Raw genomic sequence first — 27,041 nt, 5'->3', positions numbered from 1 at the left:
TAAGTGAGGAGAGAAACCTATTATAGCACATTTATGCATACAGTACTCTTCAATGTGAACTTTTTGACATTAAACTTACTTTAATTATAAACTTATTTCTATTATTAAAGTCATATTTAGTTGATTATTATTATTATTCATTATTCATTTTTACACAAATCTGTTGCTCAGTAATGTTACCTAAGTTGTAAGACTTAGAAAAAAATAATCACACAAAATATATTTTTCTTTAATTTATAGGAAATATATGTTTATCAACTATGAAAAATCAATATTTGGCCCCTTAATAGCCAGCCCTGATTTACTGCAGGCTAAATTTGCAACCCTGTTACTTGCAACCTTTTATTTTGTTTTTCTTTTTATATATCTTTTATATTTTTAATTTTAATTAAACTTTTTTTTGTTGCTAGAAAACAGAAAAAGGTTTTGTACTCAGACATGCTCCATATTAACAATAACAAACTTCATATAAACTGAACTGAAAAATGAAACAGCTCTTATATTTGATGATATGTTCTTGCAAAGTCCCAAAACATATAATATTGCAGATTTATAATAAATGCATGCATTTTTGAGATGATGGGCTCATCTAACAGAAGTCAGAATAATTATTTTCAACTCTAAAAGTTAAGAAAAGTGAAGTTTTACATTTATGAATACGTAAAAACTAGTAAAAAGTGTAGTAGGGTATGAGAAAAAAAGCTTCAAGGTGAGACGTGCAAAGTAAAGCGCGCAACTCCTGCGTCCTACCACTAGAGTTCTCCCACAGCCTGTGACTGTATGAGAGCGTGTTTACCCCCTCCGAGCTCTCAACTGTGGCCCGGCTCCTCCAACCAACCACAATTCTGACATTTAACTCCGGAAACACAAATGTAACCAGCGCTGCGTTACATCCTAAAGTGAGACTGAACGGCGAGGCGTTTGATCAGCTGTCGGACAGCGGTAAGTAAGCGCATAAACCGGCTCAATTTCATGACATTCGCAGCAAAGAAGAACAAAAAATCCACTCCCAACTGGTTGGTTTTGTCTAGAAGCGAGGGAGGGATATCAACATGGCGTCCATGTAGCTCACCAACCAACCAACAAGAATGTCTAGGCACCGATGAAGGTTTTCCCTCCATTTGCAATTTCATTAGGTTATTCATCGTGATTCTGTTCGGTTTGATTATACGAAACGCGTGACAAAAACGGCTCGCGCGTTTCCGATGTCCTAATGTTTGTAGTTTTGCGACTCTTAGACACGTTTGTTGTTTCTTTTAGGCACTGTGACCGAAAAGCGGGATCTGCGCTGGGTTTGATTGATCACAAACGTGACAGACAGCTGTCAAAGTAATCATGGCTTTTGAAATTGCATTATTTTGGTCGCTTGGTTAATATAATTGTGTTCTTCATGCTTTTGCGCCATACATTCCAGCACTCGGGCTGTAGATCACATGAGCTGTTGTGGATACTGTAGCCATCTGTGAGGCTTTTAAACAGCAGTGGCAACACTTGTAGACTGTAACACTGTGAATAAAAGTTAAGATTGTCACAAAAACATAACGCTGCTGTGGTAATATTCGATCAGGAAGCGATCGGTTCCCATCCTTTCTGCATGTGTATTGCGCAATAAAGCGACAGGTCTTGCTTGTGACATCAAAGCTGCACTCAATGATTAGTTTTTTTCTCTAACTAAAATGTTTATGCATGAAGAAATTAATAGAATCAAAATGATATAAAACCACATGATTAAGGTTGTAGATAGAAGGCTCCACAAAGGCGTTTTTATTCTACATGGAGCGGGTCGCCCCTTTATGGGTGCTGCTATGTTGACGTCACGTGACCAGCCATGAAAATTAACAAGTTGGTAGTAGTTTTAATATTATTGCTGAATTCCGAACCGCATACTACTCTTAATATGTCTGCCATAGAAAGATTGAGTAGTACGCTAGTGTGCGGTTCCCAATTCAGTAAACGTTTTACCTACATATAACACTTTCAGACCTGACCAAGGTGCTTTACAAAGTACAGTATAATGACAGACAGGTGTGTCAACAAGCAGTATTTAGTATTCAATATTCATGCATCCAGGCCAATAGGAGTCAGTATATCTGCTGCAAAAAGCGCTAGACGAACAAACTGAGTGCACTTTTGAATGTTGTAAAATGCAAATGACTTAAAGTTTTACTTCTGCCACATGAATAATGTTATGGTGTTGCATATCTTTCTACGTCTGTTCGTTCCAGACATTAAATTATTTGTTTATTCAAATGGAAACAACATTTATCAGCTAACGCTTTGCAACATTATGTTTAAGAGTTGTTAGATGAATGTCTTGTACCTCGAAAACTGTTATTTCCGTAATTTAATTAATGAGTGTGTCTTGTTCTTATTCCTGGAAACTCATTAGAATGCGCTTTCATTACTAAATTTCAGCCTACAGAAGGAGTTTCAGAACCATCTGGCAGTTGATTGTAGAAGCTGTAACTTACAGTATGCACAACAGCAATAAATATGACAGTCATTTTTATCTGTTCTTCATGCCACATGGAGACCTAAAATACTGCGGCACTTTGCAGAGTGAATACTGTTGAGGGTTTTTATTGAACTTGTTTTGCTTTCTACATGTCTTTGACTGTAAATCTGTAATGATGACGAAAGGGACTAGATTTAGTTTTTCTTGTTGGTGTCTTCGATATTCTTATAAGAACGCTTAATGTTTAACCTTGTCAGAATTTTATATGAAGATCCTGGAAGATTTTCCACCCTAGGTTTACATGTGGTTAGTTGCAAGAGGTCTTTATAAAGACAACAGAGTTTAGAGTCCATTCAGACTTAAAGGGTTAGTTCACCCAAAAATGAAAATTATGTCATTAATGACTCACCCTCATGTCGTTCCAAACCCGTAAGACCTCCGTTCATCTTCGTAACACAGTTTAAGATATTTTAGATTTAGTCCGAGAGCTTTCTGTCCCTCCATTGAAAATGTATGTACGGTATACTGTCCATGTCCAGAAAGGTAATAAAAACATCATCAAAGTAGTCCATGTGACATCAGTGGGTTAGTTAGAATTTGTTGAAGCATCGAAAATACATTTTGGTCCAAAAATAACAAAAAACTACGACTTTATTCAGCATTGTATTCTCTTCTGGAATCCTTTCCATTGAATTGATTCCATTGAATTGATTCCATTGAATTGATTCCATTGAATCCTTTCATCTGTCGGCGTTGGTAATGCACTTTTACGTCACGGTGGTTGTTTTTGGCGATTAGGACATCCGCAACATTTTGAAGCATCGAAAATACATTTTGGTCCAAAAATAACAAAAACTACGACTTTATTCAGCATTGTATTCTCTTCTGGGTCTGTTGTCAATTCGTGTTCATGACTCCGCTTCTTCTTTCCTGTTTTACGGCGGTTGGCATCCAGCTTATTGGTGCATTACCGCCCCTTCTGCTCCGGAGTGTGCTTCACGACTCCGCAGTGATGCTGCTGACGTGTTATCTGGTGCACCAGTTGTTATTGTTATCTTCGTTTACAGTCTGAGGGAGACGCACGCTGTATTCAAGCTATTCTACATTGTTTGTATTTTGGTATTACTATATTTTTTAAAATGTTGCATAAGTGTGCATGTCGCGGATGTCCTAATCGCCAAAAACAACCACGGCGACGTAAAAGTGCATTACCAACACCGACAGATGAAAGGATTCAATGGAATCAGTTCAGTGGAATCAATTCATTGGGAAAGGATTCCTGAAGAGAAGACAATGCTGAATAAAGTTGTAGTTTTTGTTATTTTTGGACCAAAATGTATTTTGGATGCTTCAAAAACTTCTAACTTACCCTCTGATGTCACATGGACTACTTTGATGATGTTTTTATTACCTTTCTGGACATGGACAGTATACCGTACATACATTTTCAATGGAGGGACAGAAAGCTCTCGGACTAAATCTAAAATTTCTTAAACTGTGTTCCGAAGATGAACGGAGGTCTTACGGGTTTGGAACGACATGAGGGTGAGTCATTAATGACATAATTTTCATTTTTGGGTGAACTAACCCTTTAATAAAGAAGTTGTGTTTATTTTGGAGCCATTTTCTGAGAAGATCTATTGTTTGTCTACAGCGATGAAAAGAGTAATCATTCGTGAGATGCACTCTTTAGAGAAATGGTGTAATTTAATGCTCTCTGACAAAACTAACAAATATTTGCATTTTGCTTTTTTATATGCAAGCACCTAAGCTCTTAAGACTTTGTTTATTGTGGGAAGCGTGAGTTTTTGTTTAAGGGTTTTGGTATTCGTCCTAGGTTGGAACTGGCCACAATGTCAAGGGTGGTTAAGAAGAGGCAAGCGGACCCCAAGGTGGTTCAATATGTCTGGTCGGCCATTGAAGTCATCCGCAATCAGAAACAAATCGCAAACATGGACAGAATCTCAAAGTAATTGCTTTAACTCGACTCCCTTTACTAACACGATAACATTTAAAGGGATAGTACACACAAAAATGAAAATTTTGTTATCATTTGGGCCTACTTGCCCTCAAGTTGTTCCAAACCGGTATAAATTACTTTGTTCTGCTGAACAAAAAACAAAGATATTTTGAAGAATGTAACCAAACAGTTGGTTCACGATGGAAGTCAGTGTTACCCCACAACTGTTCTTCAAAAAACATTCTTCAGAATATCTTCCTTTGTATTCAGCAGAACACAGAAATCTATACAGGTTTAGAGCAACCTGAGGGTGAGTAAATGATGACAGAATTTTCATTTTTGGGTGAACTATCCCTTTAATGTATTCATTTGAAATATCTTAAGAGATGGCCTTGTTTTGATGCAGATATTTAAGTCGTGTGTATGGGATGCACCCTAAAGACACGGCCAGGCAGCTGGTTCTGGCTGTGAAAGACGGTCTGGTGGTGGAGACGCTCACAGTGGGCTGCAAAGGCTCTAAAGCCGGGATCGAACAAGAGGGATACTGGCTCCCAGGAGACGAGATGGTGAGACATATAACAGAGCATGTCTATTTTAAACATAGCATACTTTTATCTACACGCCTCCTAGATAAAAATGTGAAAGGTAAACATGGCTTGGTTTTACTACACATTAATCAAATGAAATAAAGAGCTCAAAATGTAGATATGCTGCTGGCTCCAACACAGCAATGAACCTCTGAAGTCCATCAGTAAGAAATATTTGAATAGTTCCTCAGCTTATATGGCCCAAAAAATCAGTTGATTCAGTTCATGACTTTAATGTTCAACAGTGAGTTTTCAGCTGTAAACTTCCTCCATATGCACTAGTAATGGTAGATGCTGATGTTTCAGTGCCTTCACCAGCACATAGAGACATTCCTCTGCTGTGTGAGAGAGCATGTTTGAAGAAAGCACTGTTTGTTTTTGGGGTATGGCTTACAGCTAGGAATATACGCATTTGTCCCAGGCTTCATCAGCCATATGTGTCCTCTTCGTTCAAAAAAATCACCAAGTCTTATTTGCATGAAAGACCTTCCTACATGTACACTACTGTCCAAAAGTTTGAATCAATAAAGAAATACACTTTTTTTTTTAATTGAACAAGGAGGAATTAAATTTGATTAAATGTGACAGTAAAGACTTTTACATTGTTACAACATTTTTATTTCCAATAAATGCAGTTCTTTTGAACTTTTCTATTGATCAAATAATCCAGAAAAAAATGTACCATGGTTACTTTCCACCAAAATATTAAGCAGCACAACTGTTTTCAACTGTGATAATAATAAGAATGTTTCTTGAGCACCAAATCAGCATATTAGAATGATTTCTGAAGGGTCATGTGACAACTGGAATAAATTACTTTTTTGAAATAATTTATAGAGCAATTCCACGCAAATGTCAACTTTACCATGAAAAAAAAAGTTTTAACCAAAAGAACAAAACCCTTTTTAAATTGTCCATTTAGGTCTGTAATATACTGTAATAATGTGCTCTAACAGAAATTTTAAGAAAATTGCCTTGTTTATCCACAATATATGTGGTAAGCAACAATGCTTAAATTTAATTTTCAACCCACCATATTTCATGCTTTCAAAAAAGGGATCAAAGACCCCCCCTTTTTAAACTTTATTTTAACAGTAAGCATTGTGTAGAAAGATGGAGGCATGCCTGAGAAATAAATACACTCATTTAGTCATAACAGCACTGCCTGTTGAATTTATAAGGGCTGGAATAAAGAGGTCAAGACGCTTCAGTGCTCTGTCACGTCCGTAACGTTTTAAAGATTAAGTTTATGTCATATAACAATTATAAATGCAAATAACTTGAAACTTTATATGCAAAGCTAAATTATGTTTATGCTTATTGGGATCAACAATTAATTTCACTACGTTGCTCTGAACAACCATAATAAGCGTTACGGACGTGACCGTTACGGACGCTTCATATTAAATCCTATGAGTTTGCTTCTTTATATTGCTATCATCTGTTTCAGGCTTACCATATCAGAACATATCCAATTATCGCAATACTCTTTGTGCTTTGTTAGTTTTAATATGAAAAAGGTTTAACTTTCAAATTCAGTCGATTTTATAACAAAATTCAAGCAATAGATGTCGCTCTTTAATAGCCTATGGCGCGTGACAGATTAGCTGCAGCGCCTGTAAGCGGCGGATCAGGCGCACATGAACCGATCTTCTCTTCCTCTTGGCAGTTAAGCGGGCGTACACGGTGCGAATTGGTCGGAAGATCGTATGTCCACGCACACGTCAAGAGTGAGTTTATCTGAAGAGGTGATATATGACACGATTTTTCGACCTGCCGATTTCCGAAGCAATCGCACAAAGTTCAGTGTGTGTATGTGTGTGTGAGCATGCGAGCGGAGCGCGAGCTCAAATCAGAATAGCCTTTGACATGCTGGATAGAAAATAGGCCTATGTGAAATAAGTTTTTTTTTTTTCCGACTAGTTGTTCAAGCCATAAGTGGACTAATCACATTGATTAGTTGATTATTCACATTCACACACATAGGGCTTGCCATAAAGAACCGGCAAAAGAAATGATTATGAATTTGACCAAAAAAAAAAAAGAGACATTTTAATATTTTATTTATTTTTTTTATTTTTTTTAATAATCTAATGTTTTCTAAATCAGTGTCGGCTGCAAAGTGTTGACATTGGTGACTCTCATCATCTTCGCTGTGGATGTGCAGAATGCACTTTTCATTCGGATTACATAATAAGAGAGTAGCCCATTTCTTTTCGTTTTGAATTATTTCGTTTAAAAGAAGACATTTCGAGCTTTCTATAGATATTTTTCTCGTGTCTGTGAGGCAAGCAGCCTATACGCTGAGTTTCGGTTCATTTAGCATATAAGACGCGCTCCAGATCAAGTGATCGCGCCCGCGCATCCATATTTGTTGCTTATTTATTAAATCAAGACAGTTGGTTGATGAAACATTGATTAAAATTAAGATACAATTTTTACAAAACGAAATTCACTTTAAAGAAGGCTTTCTACAAAACAAAACTTAATGAAGCGATCAAAATCATGTCTGACCTACTCCATGTCTCCAGATGTAATGCGCATCTTATTCTATCTTAGTCATGCTGTTCACTTGTCTTAATCAAATAGATGAAATTAAAAATAAATATTATAATATGGTTATTTAAACAAATATGAAATTAAATATGTTTTCTTTAATGGCTTACCAACACATATAGTACAGTAGTACAGAGAAATTTCATGTCTTGATCAAGAGCTGATCAAGCATGTTGTGTCAAGCAGTGTGTACCATGACAGGGTTGTCTGAAGATGATATTTTACAGCGGATCGCCCAAGAGCTACAGTTATCAGGTTAAAAAATTAATTATGCTTCTATTAATTAAGCTATCCGACTCGACTCATGAACCACTCTTGATCCCGACATGACATTTCTCTGTACTACTGTACTTTGGTAGCCATTAAAGAAAACATATTTAATTTCATATTTATGTTTAAATATGCCTATTATAATGTTATTTATTTTTTAATTTCATCATAAGATGCGCAATACATCTGGAGACATGGGGACCTATTTTAACGATCTAAACGCAAAGTGTAAAGCGCACGGCGCGTGTCCAAATCCACTTTTGCTATTTTAAAGACGGAAAAACGGTCCGTGCGCCGGGGTGCATTTTTGAAATGGGTTGTCCCTATTCTCTTAATGAGTAATGGGCGTAACGTTCAATAAACCAATCAGTGTCATCTCCCATTCCCTTTAAGAGCGAGATGCGCTCGAGCCATGGCGGATTGCTATTTACATGGCAGAATTTGTTGGCGGAAAAGCTGGAAAGCCACATACAGCCACCCCAGACCTAACGCCAGCGGAGGACATCTCCTTTATTATGCCTCCTCCGTCTTTCGATTCTTTGGCCGAGCAGGTACTCCATTTGGCTGAACAATTCGAAAATACGTAACATTATAAAAATACACTGACTTATTAAACACACCGATTCAACTGAGGAGTTCAACGAGTTTGTTTTGCTGAAATTACCTGTTAAGTGGCCAGTCAATCTTTCAGTCGTCTGCGTTGGATGCAGGCTTTCAAATAGCTCCGCGCGATGAGTATTGGCTCGATTGTTCAATTAATTAGCCTTTTTCATTCATCATTATAACTATTAATAGGCTGAATTGAAAATAGGTAGCCTAATTCTAATACACGCAATGACTATTCATCATTACATTTTTATATTTATGTAGCCTACGCAATAATATTATTTTACACTGTAATCCTTTTGTTTTTAATATTTGGCATGTTTGTGTGATGCGCATCCCAATAAGCAAAGTCAACGCGCACTGTGGACGCGCCCAGAGGCGCAGTTTCTTAACGCGCTCTAACAAAAAAATATTGTGCCATTGACTTTAGACTTTAGACCAGGTTTGAGTTGGTCTATGGCGCAGTCTATTTTCAGCTCCTTAAAATAGCAATGCGCCTGAACACACCTCTTTTTTTAGACCAGCACGCCCATGGGAGCACTAACTATGCATTTACTAATTTAAGGACTTGGCGCTGAACGGGAAAACGCGAACGGCGCCGGACGCAAACTAGCAAACACACTTGCGCTTGCGCCTTGCGTCGCATTGCGCCGGGTGTATTATGGGGCCCATGGAGTGGGTCAGACATGATTTTGATCGCTTCATTAAGTTTTGTTTTGTAGAAAGCCTTTCTTTAAAGTGAATTTTGTTTTGTAAAAATTGAATCTTAATTTTAATGTTTCATCAACAAATTGCCTGGATTTAATAAATAAGAGGCAAATATATTCATGGATGCGCGGGCGCCATCACTTGATCTGGAGCGCGTCTTATATGCTAAATGAACCGAAACTCAGCATAGGCTGCTTGACTCACAGACACGAGAAAAATATCTATAGAAAGCTCGAAATGTCTTCTTTTAAACGAAATAATTAAAAACTAAAAGAAATGGGCTACTCTCTGATTATGTAATCCGAATGAAAAGTGCATTCTGCACATCCACAGCGAAGATGATGAGAGTCACCAATGTCAACTTCATCTTTGCAGCCGACACTGATTTAGAAAACATTAGATTGTAAAAAAAAAAAAAAAAAAACACAAAAAAAAAAAAAAAAAAAATGTCTCCTTGCTGTTGATTTTTTTTTTTGTCACATTCATAATTTCTTTTGCCAGTTCTTTGGCAAGCTTTATGCTTGCGCTTGAGTCCTATATAAATGCTAATTATAATATTCTCTCCAGTATTTAAGTAATTAATGGCTTGAACAACTATAGTCGATGAAGGAGAAAAAAAAAACGTATAGGCCTATTTTAGCATGTCAAAGGGTAGGCTATTCTGATTTGAGCTCGCGCTCTGCTCGCATGCTCACACACACTGAACTTTGTGCGATTGCTTCGGAAATCGGCAGGTCGAAAAATCGTGTCGTATAGCCTATCACCTCGTCCGTGCGATTTTCAGATAAACTCACTTGTGACGTGGACATACGATCTTCTGACCGTCAAAATTCGCACCGTGTAGCCTAGACCTTCATTTACAGAACGAAATATGAACATCAAAAGGTAGGCCTATATGATACAGTACAACTTATAGAAGAGCATTGTGTCTCATAGGACATTTCCCTCGGGAATTGGGATGTCGCGTTTTTACCTGTTGGTTAAAAAATGAATGGCCTAGCCTTGATCACAATCCGTGCGATCAAGCTAACAAAATAGGCTAATAACATTGCAATAATTTTGACTTGAAATAAAGTTTGATCATTTTGACTCAAGACTCCGCTTTAAACTGTGAAACTAGCCGAAAACCGTGGGTTCATTCACACACAAAACTGACATGATTGCGATTGGCAATAGTGTAGGCTACTTCAATCGGTCCACCTGTGGGGAAAACTTGCGATTTTAAACTGCTTTATGATAAACATTAATATTTGTCAATGTATTTTAGCAAGCAGTTCTGTAAGAAGGAAAATCATGGTCTCTAAATTGAATCTTGAACGCACACGCTTGTCAACATGAGAAATAGGTCTAATCTATAACCTTTTGCAATACAGAGTATAAAGTTGTAAAAAGTTTAGTAAAAAGTTAATAAATTGTGGGGTCTTACCATACTGGTATCCCAGATTTCAATATTTGGTGGTTTAAATGCCTGCTTGAGGTCTCTGTGAAAGTTTTAAAGCAGTTTTTAAAGCAGTCTTCTGTGCCGCTTTCAGACCGGTCACGTCCGTAACGGAAAACTGTCACATCCGTAACGTTGTTTTTTCCTCATTAATGCGAACACGAAAAATGAAATAAAATTATTATTTTATGCTCTGTGGAGAGCCAACCCTTCTTCATTCGGTGGGCAGTATTACTTTTGGTTTGCTCAATGTAATTCACAGAATTCGTAAAAAATATGTTGTCACCCAAAGCTTAGTGACTTTTTTTGTCACGTCCGTAACGCTGTATATTTTCCTCATCTAAAATATAAAACAGTTGTATAGTCTGACATTTTTCTAATGTCTGGACTCCTTTAGTAAGGGGTTATGAATATACAAATAGACGGTTCAATATGTTGCTATTAAATGCATTCTTTGAGCGTTTATATTTCAAGTTTTGACTCCAAATGTCACGTCCATAACGCTGGAATTGCCCTATAATAGACAAGTTATTTGAAACTGTAGTGATATTTCACATTATTAGTTTTTACTGTATTTTTGACCAAATGAGCATAAGCGACTTTCAGAAACATAATCTTACTGACCCTAAATTTTTGAACGGTAGTGTACGTAAAACCAGCATATTTATGAATATGACAGCAGTGTAGATTAATGTTGTAACTGTGCTGAATCCCGGTACTTCTCACACCAAACACCCACCTGCGAGTCCCTAACACGGAGCGCCTGTGGTTAGTTTCAGCCAATCCCAGCTCTCAGATTAGGATTTTAAACAATGTTTTTTGGATCACTTGCAATCGCAGGAGCAGATGTCAGAAGGAAGCAAGGTATGTTCACATCCAGTTGCTGTGATTTCTTTAATTAACAACATAATCTGCCCTTAGTTAATAGTATGTGTAACCTGTTCATGGGACAGCAGCTGAATTGAAAAGAGCTTTCTATGGTGTATAGCTTCTATCAGACTTTTGCCTCCAAATTTGAAATTTGAAATTTTCCATGAAATTTGAATCGATAATGCTCATTCTATCTAACCTCTATAATATCAATCTAAATATTATGATAATACACACTATTTATACTGGTATCTGCGGCTATACTGGCATCAGCAAGCTTTATGTCACTTCAGTGCTGTGCTGTGTGAGGTTTTGTGCGCCTTGTTTTTGCCACTGAATGCTCATTTTTAGTGATTTCTCTCTTCTCTAGCCCTCTTTGCCTTCTGATGCTCTATTTCAAGATGTGCGTATGCTTCACACATTAATCTTACATGTTTTTAAATCAAGATTTTGTTTTTGCGAGATTTGTATGTCAATGTCAAGAACAGTTCAATGTCAGAACCAGTTAGACCTGTGTTTGCAGAGTTAGGAAGCTGTTTACTTGGGCTAAAACCAGTGTCAGAAGTTAGCTTTTCCATTTAAGGATGATATTCTTGATCTGAATAATGAGAAATCTATCACCTGTGAAATTAAATCAACTCATATTTGTGAAATATTATGCATAAATGGGCCTAAAATGGTAAATATATGGAATTTTTGTCACTGTCTTTAGCATTTTTGCTTTAAACCCCTGTTAACATCTTACACTGGTTTAGACCCATTTTAAAGGTAAGAATAAAGACAATTTGCAGACTAAAACTTTTGCCAAATCCTAGAGATTTTGTACTGTAACCAGAACAGTGAATATGGTGGAATGTCTCTGGTGTGTGGTGGTGTGTTTTGAGAAATGTACTATAGATCAATGATATTTTTAGAGGATAGTGTTAACATATGGTGAATGTGATCGTGGCATGTGAGAATGTGATTGCTCACCATTTCTTTCAAAGAATATTTTGTCATATTTGAGGTTTGATTTAAATAGCCATTTGACTGAAAGTATATGGTAGTATTTTCTTTGTCTTAAATCTTTAGCTTTCATAGTCTTTGAAAGTGTTTAATCCATGTTGAAGGGCTTTATTCAAGCACGTATTGTTCAGAAACATTTCATTTCAATTGTAAAAACATGAAAAAATGGCCATTTAAATTGAACCATAATGCAAAAATGTAACATGCCTATGTTTAATATAAACATATTAAACTCCTACAATCTTTTGATTAATGTTTTTTTTCTTTATTATAACTAATGAGTGGGGGGTTTTATACTTTTGCTCTCTCTGTGCTTTTGAAATACTGCTAATCATTTAAGAACAGCTCTCATACTCTGTTTTCTCAGCTTCTAACGTTGATTTATATTATATATAATATATATAATATAATATAAATAAAATAAACAAAATACACACAGTATACATACTTTAATATAATGTATGCATGTGAAAGTAATGTTTGTAGTGATTTTACATTAAACATTATTATTTGCCTCTCAGGGCTCTGGTCACTAATTTTAGAGAAACTCCAGAGTCTAAAAAAAGCATTTCAAAGTAAGAGGGCTGATCTTAAAGCTATTTCCTAAGATTTTATTTGCAGGTTATTAAAAGGACAAAGCTTTTCTGGATCAGTGGTGTTGTTCCCGGGAGCTTGGTGGTGGCCCAGGTGGGCGGGGATGTGCATTACTATACTCTGTGTGTTTCAGGACTGGGAAGCAGAAAGTCATGACTGGTACTGCTTTGAGTGTCACCTTCCCGGAGACGTGCTGGAGTGTGACGGCTGTTTCCGTGTCTACCACCTCCGATGTTTGTCTGAAGACCACCGGCCACGGGACACAACCTCCCACTGGCAGTGCGGCATCTGCAGGGTGGGTATAGAGCAGAGAATGGTTGTCAAAAGTACTGAGTTCAGTACCAAGTTACTACTGAAATTTCAAAAATGTAACGGTACCGGCATTCTTAAACACCTCTGATGGCCATTGTGTTCACGCACTCACCGAGTGCTTATGCTGATACACACGGGAGTGTTTGAAAGCAGGCGTCTGTCAGCAGATCCTTCTATCAGTGTATATATTAGGGATCCGCTGATAGACAAACGCTCCTGTGTGTATCTGTGAAAGCGCCCAGTGTAGAGAATCAAAGACGTCTATTTACAACATATCTGTTGAGCACATGAACACAATAGCCAATCAGAGGCTTTAAGAATCTGCTCAACAGCGCTCAGAATGCTAAAGGGAAATGCTGGTATCGTCACATTTTTAAAATTTCACTTCCGAAGTTTGACAACCCTGGGGTGCCCAAACTTTATAACGAAGAGCCAAAAAGCAAACTGGGGTCTGTGGGCCGAAAGTAAAAGTTGCAAAGGCATGTGGCATTCGAACATTCTGAATCTTGACTCATTGATGGAAATGACGCTACTGTAAGTTCAGAGAAAGGAAAACATTTATGCTGCATATGTTATTCACAGTTTTTTGAAGCATCCCAATGTTGTGCATATTTATTGCCCTAAGTATAAACAGTATTACTAAATACCAGCACACGTCTATTTCAATGGCATGTTTTTTCCCTAGGTTATGTTTTTCCCCTCATGGCATGGCGGCCCAAATCAAAGGCCAAACTTGGCCTGCTGGCCCTGGTTTGAGCATTTCTGGTATAGAGAGATCATTAGAAAATTCCTAGTTCAGATTGTAAATTCTTCCATTTTAGCTGATATATGCTATATTCATTTGCCCATTGACTGTTATGTTGCTTGGCAACAGCTTATATTTAGAATAATGAACAATATTATAATAATTATAGAAGAATTTTATTCTGATTTTTATTAAAACTAGAAAAAAAAATTATTGTGGATATAATAAGATTTTTTAAAAATACATATTTTTATTTTCACCAAATAGTAATGACATTGTAATAATGTAATAATCATCATAGAATTTTTTTTTAAAGAAATTGATCTTTTATTCAGAAAGAATGCATTATATTGATCAAAAGTTAGAGTAAAGACATGTTTAAGTTTTCAATTTGAAAAAAATATTAATTTCATTGAAGAACCCTGAAAAAATGTATCACGGTTTCCTCAGAAATATTAAGCAACTGTTTTCAACATTGATAATAAGAAATTATTCTTAAGCACCAACTCAGCATATCAGAATGATTTCTGAAGGATCATGTGTTTCAAAATAAATAAATAAATGGAGTATTGATGCTGAAAATTCAGCTTTGCCATCACAAAAATTAACTAAGTTACTTTAATTTTAATAATAATCCAACATATTACTGTTTTATTGTATTGTTGATCAATTTAATGCAGCCTTGGAGAGCATAAAAGATTTCTTTAAAAAATAGCGTTTGTGTAAATTCAAGAATTTGAAATTTGTGTTTTTGATGTGGTTTTATGACCATTTAAAAAGCCCAGTTGCATTTTAAGAGCAAGTTAGCAAATATAATGATGTGGTTATTGAGTCATTAGTTTCTTGTGGTGATGTTTACTAACAGGGCAGTAAAAGGAAGAATTTGAACAAACAGGAAATGACAACATACCTGAAGTTCATTCTTGGACGCATGAAGGAAAGGGTGCGTTTCACACTTTCTTCACACTTTTTCACTCTAAATCATGTAGAAATGAAGCTTTTTTTCCCACATGCTTTTTTTCTATTGAGTTGTGAAGCAGATTTCTTCCTCCTCCTGATCTTCTTTCAGGCTGTGGACCTGCACAAGAGAGGCAAGGAGTCAAAGCAACCCGTGTACAGAAGACTGATCCACACACCTCTGGATGTGGAGAACATACAAGAGGTACACAGGACACACACTAGTAGAAACTATTCAAAGATCATGTTCCATAAGCCTCGGCACGTTCTCATGTGTCTTCTGTTCTCTTACAGAACATCTCAGAGGGGAAGTACAAGAGCTTTGAGGAGTTCAGGGCTGACGCTCAGCTTATAGTTCACAACACAGCCATTCTACACGGAGGTGAGGGCTATTGTACCGCAGTCGTCAGTGTGATTTATGAAACGGCATGCGTACACTCAACTCAAGTGTCAACTTGACCGATTCCACATTCTCTGTCAACAGTAAACAGCGATCAGACTGAAATTGCGAGACTTCTCTACAACGACACATGCCATGAGGTCAGACTGAGCAAACAGTTGGAATTTTAAGCTTGTTTAATGCACTTCACAAACATGTTTAAGCTTTGCTGTTTAGGTTTTTGACATTCTTATGTTAATAATGTGTAAAAGATTTTGCGCCCTTTTTGAACAATGAATTGTGCAATTGTTTATTTGTTCCAGCTGAACGAGTTAATGTTGTGCAGACACTGCTTCTATCTCTCGAATGCACGACCCGACAACTGGTTCTGTTACCCATGTGTAAGCACGGACACACACACACTCATTCCTGCAGATTTATGTGTGATTATGTGAGTGTATAAACAATATTTGTCTGTGATCAGAGTCCGAATCATGAGCTGGTTTGGGCCAGGATGAAGGGTTTTGGTTACTGGCCTGCCAAGGTGATGCAGAGGGAGGGCAGCCAGGTGGATGTTCGGTTCTTTGGTCACCAGCACCAAAGGTGAGCCTCAGGTTATAACAGGAACATGAACAATGAGACTTCAGAAGTTCATCCTATATACTAAACTAGATTATTGACTCAGAATTACAGCTGAACGATATATCAAAAATTCACAACATAATACAATCTTTACATTAAAGCTGTCAATTGATTCAAAAAAATTAACTAATCAATCACACATTTTTTTTTTTCTGTAATTATAAAGTTTTCAATATTTTTATATTGTAATAATTTCACAGTTGCTCTGCAAATTAATGTAGAAACAACTTAAAGACGGTATATTTTAAATATTTGTTTAATGGCATCTTTTTATGAATGAAGGCTAGTATCACTTATACTATTACTGGTACTGATGTCTCTCTTTTTTTTTTTTTTTTGTTAAACAATAATTATAGGCATTTAACATTACGGTATAACTTACACCTATCAATTTTAACTTTTATTAGGCTTTAAAAAATAACTTAATTTAAGAGAACTTAAAACAATCTTCACATAAACCCATTTTAATAAATGTCATATTTACCTGTGCCTTACATACCTGTCTAACAGGTAGGAAATATGCAGAAATTGAATAAAGTTATCAAACACTTTACAGTATTCACTGCATAAATTATAAATAAAATATAGATTAATCCTTATTAAAGGTACAATTTTATCCGTTACCTTTGTTTTGTTTTGAATGACATTAATGACACATCACAGCAACCAGTTTATTAGGCTGTTGTCACTTTAAGACCTGCCGCTGCCGAACATGACGCGGATCTGACACGCATCTCATTTTCTCTTTAAGTTCGTTTATGGCGTTATTTAACTCATTTATGACTGCTTTTATGAGGAGACTCGACACAACTGTGGCATAATTCTGTGTGGTGTTGTTTGTTCAAGCGTGAAAGAGAACTCGATACTGGTGCACGCCTTTCTGTGCATACAAGTTGTGTGTGTGTGTGTGTGTGTGTGTCACACAGACACAACATTCTCAGACAGCATTTTCTCGTTTGTCTTGTGGCACTTAAATGGCTTTAAAGGGTTAGTTCACTCAAGAATGAAATTTCTGTCATTAATTACTCACCATCATGTCGTTCCAAACCTGTAAGACCTTCGTTCATCTTCGGAATACAAATAAAGATATTTTTGATGAAATCCGAGAGGTTTGTGATCTCCTTATACACAGCAATGTCATTCCAAATTTCAAGACACTGATAAAATAGTGGGAAACTAGCTTGTGAAACTAGCAGGCTCATGTCTGTTTTGCTGCAGGGCATGGATTCCTTCTGACAACATCCAGGAGATCACAGTCAGTGTACAGCAGCTGCAGGTGAAGCGCAGCTCGGGCTGGAAAAAGGCGTGCGATGAGCTGGAGCTTCACCAGCGGTTCCTGAGGGAGGGCCGTACCTGGAAGGGGAAGCCAGAAGAAAAGCATGACCGGTCGGAGAGGCACGAAAGACAAGAAGACAGACAGGAAGAGGCGGAGTCAAGCATCTCCTCCACATCCAACGAGCAGGTTAGCACTTTGGTGCCACAGAAATGTCACATTTCACCTTTAAATAAGCAAGATTGGCTTCGCTTAATTTGGCACCTTGTGATTTTTGCAACAGTCTAAAGGCAACCAAGAACCCAAAGCCAAAAAGAGCCGCCGTTCCCAAGTCGCCGAGCCCAAAGAAGAGGTTTGTAGTGCATCATGTTTATTGAGTGAGATGTGGCTTTGAATTTGTCACCTTTACCATCTCCTTGCTGTTATATCAGGAACCAGAGCCCGAGATGGAAGCCGTCAGCTCCAGCCAAGAGATCCCAACAGCTGTTCCACATCAGCCCGAGCGTATGTCCGTCTCCACCCAGACCAAAAAGTCTGGCTCGCCTTCTTCCTCTTCCTCACCAGCCCCTCGAATGGTACACCGAGGCACACAGACGGTCAACGAGGGCAACTGCCAAAACATGTGCCACGATAAATACACCAAGATCTTCAGCGATGTTAAAGAAATGATGAAAGCAGAGAACAAGCGGGAGACTGAACGAGTCCTGAAAGAGGCTCTGGACAAGGTGAGGAACGTTTTTTCATTTTGGACTTGTATTTGGCTCCCTCTTGTGGCCAGATTTAAAAATACCCCTTTTCCTCCAAGAAAGCCACACTGTTGGTGGAAAGGGGGGAAAAATCGCAGCAAACTCAGCAATGTGGTCGTCCTTACAGTTGCGAGGTGAGATGGAAGAGGAGAAAAGGCAGGCAGTGAACAAAGCAGTGTCCAGCACACAGGCCGAGATGGAGAGAAAGTGTAAACAGGTGAAGGAGAAGTGCAAAGAGGAGCTCATGGAGGAGATGAAGAAGATGGTAGCTCAGCATAAACAACTTATTTCCCAGACCAAGAAGAAGCAGTGGGTGAGTCAACCTTCAGAATATCTTTAGTGTAGATACAATTATGCATCTGAGTCTGTTTTCACCCAGAAGAGACATAAAAATTTCTTAATTAAAAAAGAAAAAAAGCATGGTTTTTATTAAGGGAACCAAACTTTGAAAATGTGTCAAGACTATCAACAACTTTTTAAAAAAAAGAGTATTTTAAAAGATTTAATCATTTGCTTCTGGGTCCATTTTGTCCCTGGTATCAGCTGAGGCTTTACATGGTTATTCAGACTTTGATTTATAAGTTAGATTTGCCTCCAAAAAACTTCTGTAAAATATATTTGCCTCTTTTGCATATCACAGACATGCTTTGGGGATTGAATTTTGTTGATAAACATGAATATGATAATCTTTTTCATCCGCAAGTGAAAGAGGTGCAAAAAAAGATTTTTTTTTAAACATTCCAGGGTAATATTGATGTTGTTTTGTTAGGAAATCAATATGTAGGTTTCATAAAGTTAGACTGTTTCCAAACAGACTTCCATCAGAGTGGTTTTTCTGTAGTTCAAGTAAAATAAAAAGTTATCAAACACTTTACAGTCTTCACTGCATAAATTATAAATAAAATATAGATTAATCCTTAATAAAGCTACAATTTTCTTGGTTACCTTTGTTTTTTGATTGACATTAATGACACATCACAGCAACTGGATTATTAGGCTGTTGTCACTTTAAGACCTGCCGCTGCCGAACATGACGCGGATCTGACATGCATCTCATTTTCTCTTTAAGTTCGTTTATGGTGTTATTTAACTCATTTATGACTGCTTTTATGAGGAGACTCGACACAACTGTGGCATAATTCTGTGTGGTGTTGTTTGTTCAAGCGTGAAAGAGAACTCGATACTGGTGCACGCCTTTCTGAATTCTGATTGAATTTTGTTGATAAACATGAATATGATAATCTTTTCATCCGCAAGTGAAAGAGGTGCAAAAAAAAAAGAGATTTTTTTAAAACATTCCAGGGTAATATTGATGTTGTTTTGTTAGTCTAACTTTATGAAACCTACATATTGATTTCCTGTTTCCAAACAGACTTCCATCAGAGTGTTTTTTCTGTAGTTCAAGTAAAATTTGAAATTCCAAAGAATTTTCTGACTTTTTAATTAATAAAATGAGATATAGTAAAAACACAGTTTCATTCAAAAGCTGAGAAGTTAATGATCAGTTACAATATGGTTTTAGTTATGATTTACAAGCTTATGTTCAACCAGGTCAGGTGCTTGTTTGCATGTTTTGAATGCATTATGACGGTTAGGCTAATTAATACTAAAATAGTCTTGAGTGTTTGAATCAGGCAAAATTAATTCAAATGTGACTCCTGATCTGTTGAAGAACATTTCCTCCTGGCGTCAGTATGTAAACTTAATTTTTTTTCGTCTTAGAACTTTTTTCCCCAGAAGTCTTAATTTGCCTGCTTTGTATTTAAAGTCTATTTATAGCTTCAACCTGTGGCTAGGAGATGAGAAATGGTTCTCCAGCATATTACTTACCTGAATTTCAAAATTCTCTAATGGGAAATGTTGCAGCTCTGAGGGCAGAATTAGGAAATGAAGAACAATTACTGCCTGACTGAGTCAATATTGTGTTGCGGGGTTGTGTTATTATTCTGTAGATGAACAGAGTCGGATTTAGCTGCTTACCTGGAATAATGACACTATTTAAAAAAAAACTACCACCACCACCATTTTGTTGATCTCCGTCAAGCTCTGAAACAGTAACTTAACTTATGTTTGGGTAACCGTGATTTTGTCCAGTATATCGTCGTGTCCCTGGCTGGATCCATATCTATTGTTGGTTCGGCAATGTTACTTTTAACGAATATAGTTCTGAGCGATGTGACATCGTGTGCTGATAATACCTTGTTGACTGGCTGCTGTCCTATCAGGCATTGACTTTGAAGGCAGCGTTTGCGCACGAATGTAACGTAACTTACCTCACGAAGCTGATTTCGGACGGATTTCTGAGGCAGCGTAATCCGTGATCTAACCTACAGCGAAATTTTTAACTACACAATAGTAATATCTAGCTAGACATTACATAAAATGTGGAAAACGTTGGTCAAAAACGTACATTTACCCACAAACTGACCACCAACCGCAACCTTTAGACGAAACTTCCAGACTGCATTCGTCACTCGCACGCGTTCACGTTGACAAGCTTTTTGCGCGCTCACTCAGCGCGCGACTATCGTCTTTCAAAACTTAAGTGTGCTGAAACTGTCACACACACGCATAAAATGGTCATATAATGTTAGTCTTGGTGAGTATTCACGTAAACACTATCTTAAGTGAACGCAAAAAGTTGGGATAATCGGTTGTTTGTCTTAAAGTGACAGGCCTAATTTACCTGCTGCTTTCTTTAAAGGATTAGTCCACTTTTAAATAAACTTTTCCTGATAATTTACTCACCCCCATGTCATCCAAGATGTTCATGTCTTTCTTTTGTAAGTCAAAAAGAAATGAAGGTTTTTGAGGAAAACATTTGAGGATTTTTCTCCATATAGTGGATTTCAACAGCTACCAACAGGTTGAAGGTCTAAATTGCAGTCTCAATACAGCTTCAAAGGGCTTTAAATGATACCAGACGAGGAACAAGAGTCTTATCTAGTGAAATAAGTCATTTTCTGAAAAAATACAACCGTTTATGCTTTATAAAAAAAAATATCACCTTGAATGGACTTTCCGTTTCCGCATTCTTCAAAACGCTTACACTGAATGTACGACGAAAAAAAAAACGAAGGTAAGTAGAATCCGTAAGTAGAATAAGGAAGGCGTAGAACATTCAGCGTAAGCCTTTTGAAGAATGCGGAAACGGAAAGTACGTTCAAGACGATTTTTTTTGTTTTTGTTTATAAAGCATAAACGGTTGTATTTTTTCCGAAAATGACTTATCGACTTATCTTGTCTTCAATAATTGCTTAAACTTTTTTCTTAACTTTAACCAAATTACATTTCATTGGTATATTGTTGGTACTGTAACCTTGTTTCTAGCAAAAATAACTATATCATAATATATATTATTGCAAAATTAAATTACTCATCTTGTGATACAAGATTTAGGTGATATCTGTCATTCCCAGTTCTAACCATAATCAAGATTAGTGTTTGGTGGCTTTCAGTCCATATATTCTTTGAGGCTAATCTGTATCTTAGTGCTCTCCTAAACATTGAGAAACTCACATTTAGCAGTTTAACACATTTAACACACAATTTAGTCCTTCTGGGAAAACAAACCAAAGATATTGATGACTCATTCCGCACTACAAAGATTTTTGTCCAATCAAATGCTCTCTAGAATGAAAATGTCCCTCCCCCTTCAACAGACTAAAACGCAGCAAACCGTGATCATTGCTACGATGTAAATTTAAACAGATTTACTTTTTTAAAAGGGGAAAAGCCCTTTCATTGGAAATTTTACTTAACTTTTATGTGCAAGTCTTGTAGCGTCTCAGTATTCTCGATTTTATTTTTCAGTGTTATAACTGTGAAGAAGAGGCGATGTACCACTGCTGCTGGAACACGTCGTACTGCTCCATCAAATGTCAGCAGGAGCACTGGCACGCCGATCACAAACGTACCTGCCGCCGGAAGAGATGAGCTGCCGCTGGCCACGCCCCTCCTCTCGACTCCACCCATCTACAAGCCACGCTATTGGATAGATCATGGATTCTTGATTTATAGCCAGGATTTTAAACCCCAGCTCCTTAGGACACTTACCTGGACATTTTTACTGGGTTGCGGTGAATGCTAACAGGACAAGTGAGCACGGGATTTCACATATTCCTCGTAGAGATGGCTTTTATGTTTGGATTTTAACGGTATCTCTTTACATATCCCTTTTTTTTTACCCTTTTATTTGCTGTATGATGGAAATCAGCCTTGCTTGCATACAGACTAGCTGAAATGTGAAGTACTAGTAATCTTTTTAAACAACTTAATCTGAAGCTATGTAGATATTTGAATTTTTATATGAGCGAATCATGTCAGCCTCCTGCATTGAGTGAAGTTGGTGCTTTTAATCTCGACGGTTGGTTTTTATCAGTGATTGTGATGTGTCATTTTTGTTGGGAACAGGGTTTAAAGATGGCAGGTCATGTCTGTCTGAATGATACAATCTTCCATTAATGAATATGCACAGTTCATGGTTACACTTTTAAATAGGCCTTTTAATTTGTAGCGAAAAAACTAAATTATGTGCTAATTTTGGGGTCCATTTCTGTAGCTTGAGTGTACTAAATCTTTGCCAAGTGGGATCTATCTTTAGTGATGTTTATAAGCGAGGGCAAATTCGCTTGTACCAGACAGAATGAACAAAACCTGATGATTTCATATGCCAAGATCCCATTAAATAGCAAAGTTTAATCAGACTTAAGATTGTACAGTGATCAGAGTAAATTAAACAATCAGAAATTATCGCTTTAGGGTTTTATCATTGAGAATGACTTTTCATGGCACTTTCTGACCTGAGGGAGAAGTTAAAAGGATAGTATACATAATTTAAAATTCAACCACCATTTACTCGCCCTCAAGTTGTTCCAAACCTTATATGTGAAAGCAAATAGCTGAACTCGGTCTCCATCCACTTTCATTGTATGGAAAAGAGCAGCTCGAACACTCGGCTAAACATCTCCTTTTGTGTTTTTCGCAAGAAAGTCAGTCAGACGCCTATAGAACGACATGAGGCCGAGTAAATGACAAAATTAGAATTTTTAGGTGAATTGTTATCCTTTTAAATATTGCAATAAAAAAATGAGGTAAGACCTATCTTTTAGAGTGTTTTTGAGATGTAATTTGCCTGTCGACCAGGAGAATCAATCAGCTGAAGGATGTAGGGGAACGTGAGGTCCTTCTTTAAGTGTTTTTGCACAGATCTGTATGTGCGTGCACCTGTATTCTGTTTCTCTCTCTGAAGTTCTGGATCTTAAATCACGTCTAATACATCCAGGTTTCTGTCCTGCCCTATTTTTCTTTCTCTCTCGCTTTCCCTTCCCAACCTCACTGTTGCACTACATGTAAATAACTGTTTGCCGCTAACCGTGACTGATGACGTTTGCACGTTAGCATATGTACATTTCATGAGCGCGTTAACTATGTATTTGATAAAGTAAAAGAAAAAAAAATATTTGTGATATAACGGTAATATGTTCCATTCCAGTGTGCATGAAACCAGGTTGTGTGTACCTTATTTTGGGCTCTACGTTAATCTACGTTCTTGAGTATCATCAGTGATGCAGTATGTCTCCTTTTTGGTTTTCTAGGGTAATTTGACGCCACTTTGTAATTGCAAGTAACCCTTTTTAAAATTTATTTTTAACTTATATTTATGCGGACAAAGAAATGACTACTGAGAATTTCCGACACCCAGCGAGAAGTCTGCTATACAAACACCTGTCTTTCATGTGCATACAAATTAAAATGTGGTGTAAACATTTCCCCCTTTCTTGCATTACATTATGTAACAGTACTATGTATAAATAAACCATATCAACCGGTGATAGCTTTGCTCTTTTTTTTTTTTTTTTTTTTTCAAATTTAAAAAGACAAATTTACCAATCAAAGCACTTTATTGCACCATATTTTGTGAACGTAGGCCAAAGCAGGCTTCTATAAAAGTGTAATTTAATACTTTTAATTATGTGTACAAAACAGAATTTCAAACACACCTGCACCATACAAAATAAATTGTTTTTTGTCTTTTTTTCTCTCTAACCAACAATATTTACATACACCATGCAGACTCTCTCACATAAGTCCAGATTTCCAACAAAAAAGGGAAATAACTTCACAGGTTGAAAGTTATGTGCACATTTCTTTCTTTTTAAAATGGGGAAACATTTCTGCTTGTATGGGAATGGCAACACTAAAGCATCCGAACAGGTTAAGACTTCTTTCCTTCATTTTTAAAAACAAACAAACAGACAAAAAAAGAAAAAAAGTGAACATTGCATCATCACTCTCTGAATAAGTGTAAACTCAGTTCCCATACACAGTATTGACGTCTATGACACCGATTCCAAAAAATAAAATAAAACGTCGCCTTAAAACTACGACCTCAATGAGGCCAGAGGGTGCTGATATCTGATTGCAGTAGATCTCCACGATTATCGCCTGACGCCTGCTGTGTTATCAATCGGTGAGGCAGGATGTGGCAAAGAAAAGAATAAAATCCTGAATACTCAGTTTTGTCATGACGATTTAACGGATTCCCAGCGCTATGAAAAGCAGTTCAGAAAACACGTCTCTTCTAATGCAGCTGGTACAATGGAGAATAATGGCACGGTTCTCTTTGTCTCTTCACTTTTTGTTTGCATTATTATAGCCAGTCGGTCATGTTTCATGCTTTGCCCATATTGCAAGCGCCAACAATATGCCGGCATTTATTTAGCATGTATTTCCCACATAAGCCGATTAAAAACAAGAGCTTAATCCATTTCACGTGAGCTGATCGGGGTTGAAAGTAAACAGTGTGTGCGTGTCGTTAACGTAAATGTTTCATGGAAATACCAAAATCTGTTACAGTCTGATGCATTATAAATGAAAACACTGATGTTTGAGCGGTAAACAACAAAAACGCACTTGTGTAAAAAGCCCGTGTCAATAAATAATGATGAAATCCCACAGAAAATGATACAAAACAAGTTAAAAAGTCAATCCAAGCAAATAAAAACGCAACGTAACAAATTGCGGTGCAGATTTGAGTCTTAAAGCAAATGTAAACAAACTTCCAGGCACATTTTTAGGGTTCCTTTTCTCTCAGTAAGGGCGTAGCGATTTAGTTTCAATTAGAAAAAACGAAGCGTTTGTTCCGCACATTTGACATCGTCTTGAAATTCCTACAAGTTGGTATTATTATTATTATTATTAATAAACGTGTGGGTAACGTTCGATCGGTCAGTTGATTCTCTCTACAACAGACACCATGCAAGTGGGAAGTACTGCATTAGAAATGTTTCATTGGTGATTCGTAGATCTTATTTTATATATATATTTCTTTTTTTATATATATTTGTATGTATATTTATATTTTTACATAGACTTGATGTGATGCTACTCACTCAAGATGATACAATGTTTTATATCAGCAATATTATTTAATGAGGAAAACATTTCCAAATGTCTTCGCTCACCAATTCTAAAAAGAGCAAAATAAATAAGAACTATTATCTGTACATAATTACACAATATCAACCGACTTTGTGTTCACCTTCAGTTTTGTACAATGATATTAAACATGGAGGAATCGAAAAAGCAGGGGATGTTTTTTCTTCTTTTTTGCTTCCTGCTGCTCGAGAACATTTACAAAGGTTGAAAAACTAAACCGGCAAATTGCTGAAGGACGGCTGCAACGTACGTACAAATGCAACTAAGTTGTCGTTGTACCTTTTTTTTTTTTTTTTTTTTTAAATGAACAAACAGAAATGGTGTCCAAAGTGTCTGATATCACATGTACTTTCAACAAGTTACTCCAAATCATCGGGAAACTTAAAATGCACATTTCGCCACAGTATGCAGATATTTAAAAATACCCTTCGCTCATGTAGGGCGGAATAAAAATGAATGATGTCGCGACACCTCACGTGAAAAAGCGACACGCACACAAGCAGAAGCAGAGGCGATTCTTCTTCCGCCAATCAGAGTTTCTTGTTTGGCTTTGTCAACACTTCTTAAAGTTTCTCCCAGTAAGTGTTCATTCGCTGAAGATCGCCTGACCGGTCGTGTGCAGTCGGCAAAACACACGCACGCAAACATACGCTCATGCTACATGTTATACGCCACATAGATGGGGTCCAGCTGGTCGGCCAGAAAGCCGTCTCGCAGGTGCATCCTCTGTTTCTCTCCGCGAGAGTTGATGGGAATGACGCCGATGTCCACCACGACCACCACGCCCACGATCAGGTAGTGCTCCTCCAGAACCGCGTTGGTCACTAAAGGAACCAGGTCCAAAGCTTCCTGTTCCGAACCTTCCAGCTCCACGACCACAACCAACAGGTTGGTCCAGGGAAACACCGCACTGAAACAAACACAGATCAGTTCATTTAAAACACGTCCTTTCTAATGGGCCGTTCACGCTAACAACAAAACAACAGGAAGTCGTTCATTTTCAGTGATAATTGGTGATTTGAGGTTACAAAATATATCTAAGCTAATCAGAACATATGTGATATTTAAAATACAACTGCCGAGAACTGCTGAGATTTTAGATCAAGAAATCAATAATTAAATGAATCGACTGAGAAAATGCCTCATGATTAGAACAAAAAGTAAAAAAAACAGTTATACATTATATATATATATATATATACACACACCTTTAAATGTAATCTTTACAAATCTAAAAATTAAACTCATTTTCCATACTGTAAATTATAATATTGTGATATCCAATTCAACTTGTAAAATGACTAATTTTTAGTTTTATTTAGACAAAACAGTATAAATAGTATACATTTTAATATCAAAATAAATACATCAATTAATCTGATTTTAAGTGGTTTCTTTTTTCCTTAATTTAGAAAAAATAGAAAAAAAATACTATACATTTTAATATCAGAATAAATAAATCAATAAAACAATTTGACAGATTTTAGTTGTTTTATTT

General features: G+C 36.9%; 2 protein-coding genes across 15 annotated transcripts in view; one reads left to right on the top strand and one right to left on the bottom strand.

The window, feature by feature from the left end:
- Nucleotides 1–783: 783 nt before the first annotated feature.
- Nucleotides 784–25,842, top strand: zmynd11 (zinc finger, MYND-type containing 11). 6 transcript variants are annotated; one of them, XM_067377437.1, is made up of 17 exons: nt 785–942; nt 4,293–4,424; nt 4,822–4,981; nt 11,421–11,444; nt 11,821–11,853; nt 13,183–13,344; nt 14,972–15,049; nt 15,176–15,268; nt 15,358–15,445; nt 15,548–15,603; nt 15,766–15,843; nt 15,927–16,045; nt 17,303–17,546; nt 17,641–17,709; nt 17,789–18,082; nt 18,231–18,416; nt 21,917–25,842. In XM_067377437.1, exons 2-17 carry the CDS (start codon nt 4,309–4,311, stop codon nt 22,037–22,039), a joined length of 1,923 nt encoding a protein of 640 aa, XP_067233538.1. In that variant the 5' UTR covers nt 785–942; nt 4,293–4,308; the 3' UTR covers nt 22,040–25,842. The 6 variants fall into 6 exon arrangements, with proteins under 6 accessions (XP_067233543.1, XP_067233544.1, XP_067233538.1 ...); XM_067377438.1 differs by lacking the exon at nt 785–942 and adding an exon at nt 1,008–1,108; XM_067377442.1 differs by lacking the exon at nt 21,917–25,842 and having other exon boundaries at nt 784–942; nt 18,163–18,405.
- Nucleotides 25,843–25,972: 130 nt separating this feature from the next.
- The window catches only part of dip2ca (disco-interacting protein 2 homolog Ca), a 116,853-nt gene continuing 115,784 nt past the window's right edge, over nt 25,973–27,041 (bottom strand). For all 9 annotated transcript variants that reach the window (XM_067377427.1, XM_067377429.1, XM_067377428.1 and 6 more), the window contains one exon: nt 25,973–26,453. In XM_067377427.1, the coding sequence (XP_067233528.1) occupies nt 26,201–26,453 (253 nt within the window). In that variant the 3' untranslated portion in view covers nt 25,973–26,200. The remainder of the gene's footprint in view (nt 26,454–27,041) is intronic.

Source organism: Chanodichthys erythropterus, chromosome 23 (genome assembly GCF_024489055.1).
Source record: "Chanodichthys erythropterus isolate Z2021 chromosome 23, ASM2448905v1, whole genome shotgun sequence".
NCBI classification, from domain to species: Eukaryota; Metazoa; Chordata; class Actinopteri; order Cypriniformes; family Xenocyprididae; genus Chanodichthys; species Chanodichthys erythropterus.
The sequence above is the reverse complement of the archived record's forward strand: the minus strand, read 5'-3'. Positions and strand labels throughout refer to the sequence as shown.